Source organism: Pseudomyrmex gracilis, unplaced genomic scaffold (genome assembly GCF_002006095.1).
Source record: "Pseudomyrmex gracilis isolate BER0280 unplaced genomic scaffold, ASM200609v1 scaffold_562, whole genome shotgun sequence".
In the NCBI taxonomy this organism is placed as follows: Eukaryota; Metazoa; Arthropoda; class Insecta; order Hymenoptera; family Formicidae; genus Pseudomyrmex; species Pseudomyrmex gracilis.
In genome coordinates this window covers 61,260-62,411 of record NW_018021146.1, presented here as the reverse complement: position 1 = coordinate 62,411, position 1,152 = coordinate 61,260, and the positions used below count along the sequence as shown (strand labels likewise).

At 48.8% G+C, this 1,152-nt stretch overlaps 1 protein-coding gene across 1 annotated transcript; it reads right to left on the bottom strand.

Annotated features, from left to right (window-relative positions):
- Window positions 1-291: 291 nt before the first annotated feature.
- LOC109861076 lies at window positions 292-768 on the bottom strand (the record flags this gene model as incomplete). The annotated part of the gene is made up of 2 exons (XM_020440584.1): window positions 568-768; window positions 292-456 (listed from the first exon to the last, which is right to left on the bottom strand). Coding segments are annotated over exons 1-2 (366 nt in total), but the record flags the coding sequence as incomplete, so codon positions are not given.
- Window positions 769-1,152: the final 384 nt, after the last annotated feature.

The following is a 1,152-nucleotide window of genomic DNA, read 5'->3' as shown; positions in this document are numbered from 1 at the left end:
CCTTTCTTCATAGTACCTTATCCTGTCCTTTTCCCAATCCGATATCTCCTCCCTACCTTCCTCTCTATCCTTTATCTCCTCCCAACATAATCTCGCTATCTCGCTACCTTCCCCCCTTTCCAATCGTTCCTCAAACCTCCATGCCCTTTGCCCCGCCCTACCTCTCAAAAGTTCTCTCTGTACTTCCTCCCTCACCATATACCCCGGAGTTCTCCAATCCACTCCCAGTAACCATCTTATATACCTCTCTTGCATTCTCTCCACATTATTTCATTCCTTCCAACCCCATACCTCCACTCCATATCCCACTACCGGCCATACCAACGCGTCGAATAGCCATATCTTTCTACTCCAATCACCGCCAAACCTCCTCTTTCCAATCCCCCACACCTGTCCCATAATTGCCGCTCCCTTCCTCACTCTTTCCTTTACCTGCGCCTCCCTCCCTCCATTTCTCTGAAACACATATCCCAGATATTTAAATTTCTTCACCTCCTCTAATCTCTCTCCCTTCCACCACCATTCCATCTTTTTCTCTCTCCCTCCTCCTCTTCTAAATCTCATCACCTTCGATTTCTTCACATTNAACTCCAGACCCTTCTTTCTTAAATACTTCTCCACTCCTCTCAACATTCCCCTCATTCCATCTTCCTNCTCCGCCAACAGCACCACGTCATCNGCGTACGCCAAANANTATATCTTCCTCCCNTTCACCTTTACCCCTCCCCATCCATTCCTACNCAGGTACTCTTCCAAATCCGCCGTCATCAAATTAAACAGGCATGGGCTTAGTGGGCAACCCTGCCTCACTCCCCTACCCGTCCAGAACTCCTTCCCTAACTCCCCTCCCGCCCTCGCCCTATTCCTCGTTTCCCTATATAGTTCTCCACACCTCCTCACCAATCCCTCTCTAACCCCCCTCCTCCTCATTTCTCCTAACAGCGTCTCCCTGTCGACCGTATCAAAAGCTGCTCTCAAGTCGACAAAGAACGCCACTAACTTTCCTCCTTTCTTACTTACGTTCTTTCCCGCCAAATAATTTACCACGTAAATATTGTCCAAAGTCCCCCTTCCTCTCCTGAACCCTGTCTGGTTCTTCGGTACCAATCCTTTTCCCTCCACTTCCTCCCTTAATCTTTCTGCCAATACCTC